This window comes from Trichinella spiralis, assembly GCF_000181795.1.
Source record: "Trichinella spiralis strain ISS 195 chromosome Unknown Scfld229, whole genome shotgun sequence".
NCBI classification, from domain to species: Eukaryota; Metazoa; Nematoda; class Enoplea; order Trichinellida; family Trichinellidae; genus Trichinella; species Trichinella spiralis.
The window spans coordinates 1-1,493 of NW_003527168.1; the positions used below are offsets into that span (position 1 = coordinate 1).

At 34.3% G+C, this 1,493-nt stretch overlaps 1 protein-coding gene across 1 annotated transcript; it reads left to right on the top strand.

Moving 5' to 3' along the window:
* Positions 1–98: 98 nt before the first annotated feature.
* Tsp_14114 (conserved hypothetical protein) lies at positions 99–1,159 on the top strand. The gene is given in 6 exon segments (XM_003370969.1): positions 99–118; positions 636–675; positions 695–796; positions 891–962; positions 1,004–1,059; positions 1,102–1,159. The coding sequence occupies 6 exon segments, from the start codon at positions 99–101 to the stop codon at positions 1,157–1,159; spliced, it is 348 nt and encodes a 115-aa protein (XP_003371017.1).
* Positions 1,160–1,493: the final 334 nt, after the last annotated feature.

The following is a 1,493-nucleotide window of genomic DNA, read 5'->3' on the forward strand; positions in this document are numbered from 1 at the left end:
TTTTTTGTTTCCTATTGTGTGATATAATTTCCTTTCAGAATGGACATTGTTTTTATGTGGTGAATGTGAAACAACCAGATTCTGAAGACTAATTAAATATGGTAACTATGCTAACTAGGTAACTATGTATGGTCAATGTAACTTTTTAGATGTAGATGTATATTTACTACAATGCATTATCTAGAAAGATTGAAGACAAAAAATATTCTGTTTATACTCTTATTTACTTTTCAGAAATTTTGTAATCAGTTTTATTGAATGTGAAACACTGTATCTGAAAACTAACTGAATATGGTAACTATGCATCATGATAAATATGCCTTTCGTTTCCCTTGAATTTTTCTGTTAAATTTAGGTTGTAGGTTGCAGTGCCATTAGCGTCACATTACTTTCATTCTAACTGCAGCATTAATATTAAATTATCATGTATATGAAATCATAGATTGGTTGTCTGTGATTCAATTCTTTTAAAAATTGAAATTTACATTTCCCTTGCTACATTTTGAAAATGCACAGATGCAATCCATTATCAGTAAAGACAGGTAAAAGATGTTGAATAGTGGTTGTTGAAGTTGCTGACAAGCGTTCAAAAAACGTATGACAAAAAATAGTAAGTATTGAATTTGTTGAATTAGACAGCAAGACGATGGGCGTATTAGATATATGTACAATCTGGTAAAATCTTTAATAACAGATTACGTCATCAGCTGAGCTTTTATGGAGTTTTATTTGTTCTGGGCACCGTGATAAGTCATGTTCACATCACTTCGTTCAAAATGTGGCATTACAAACATCCGTAAGTATTGAATTTGCTCCTGATTGCATTGTATACATTTTATCCATGACAGCATTACATTGACGTTAATGGAATACGATATTTCTTCTGATAGCGCTCTGAGTTAGTTGAAGTTGGTGCAGTGACGCTTCCCGGTTGTTCTAGTGTGGTTTCACTTATCATAAGAGTAAGAAGGAATTGATTGTAATTGTAGCAGATTTCTCTGAGTCAGTCGAGCAGCGTTCATATACATCCTTACAACGTATTGTCAGTGCGCTTCCAATGTGATATGACAAAAATTAGTAAGTAGTTTTTGTTTATAATAGTTGTGGATTATGTCGTCTCATGAGGCCTGTCCTGATGCCAACCAGTGTTCACCTGTAAATAATGGCGTTTTCTAGCCGTCCCAGTGTGCCTTTGCTTATCACAAATAGTAAGAAAGAATTTGGGACAGCAATCAAATACGTTAAATCAATACAACCAGTATGTCGCTTGGCAAACTGGCTCTTCCGTTTAGTCGCAGCCGATGCCACTCAAATTGCGTTTCCTATGGTTTCGATGTTTGTCCTTGTCACATAGGGTAAGGAAGAATTAAGTAAGCTTTAATGTTTAAGTGCGTGAATATGGGAGCCGCATCGTGATTGCCCCCATCGAATATGGTAAGAATTTTTATTTTTTCTTCAAATTTTGTAAACTCAAAAAACGAAGTGAACGAATT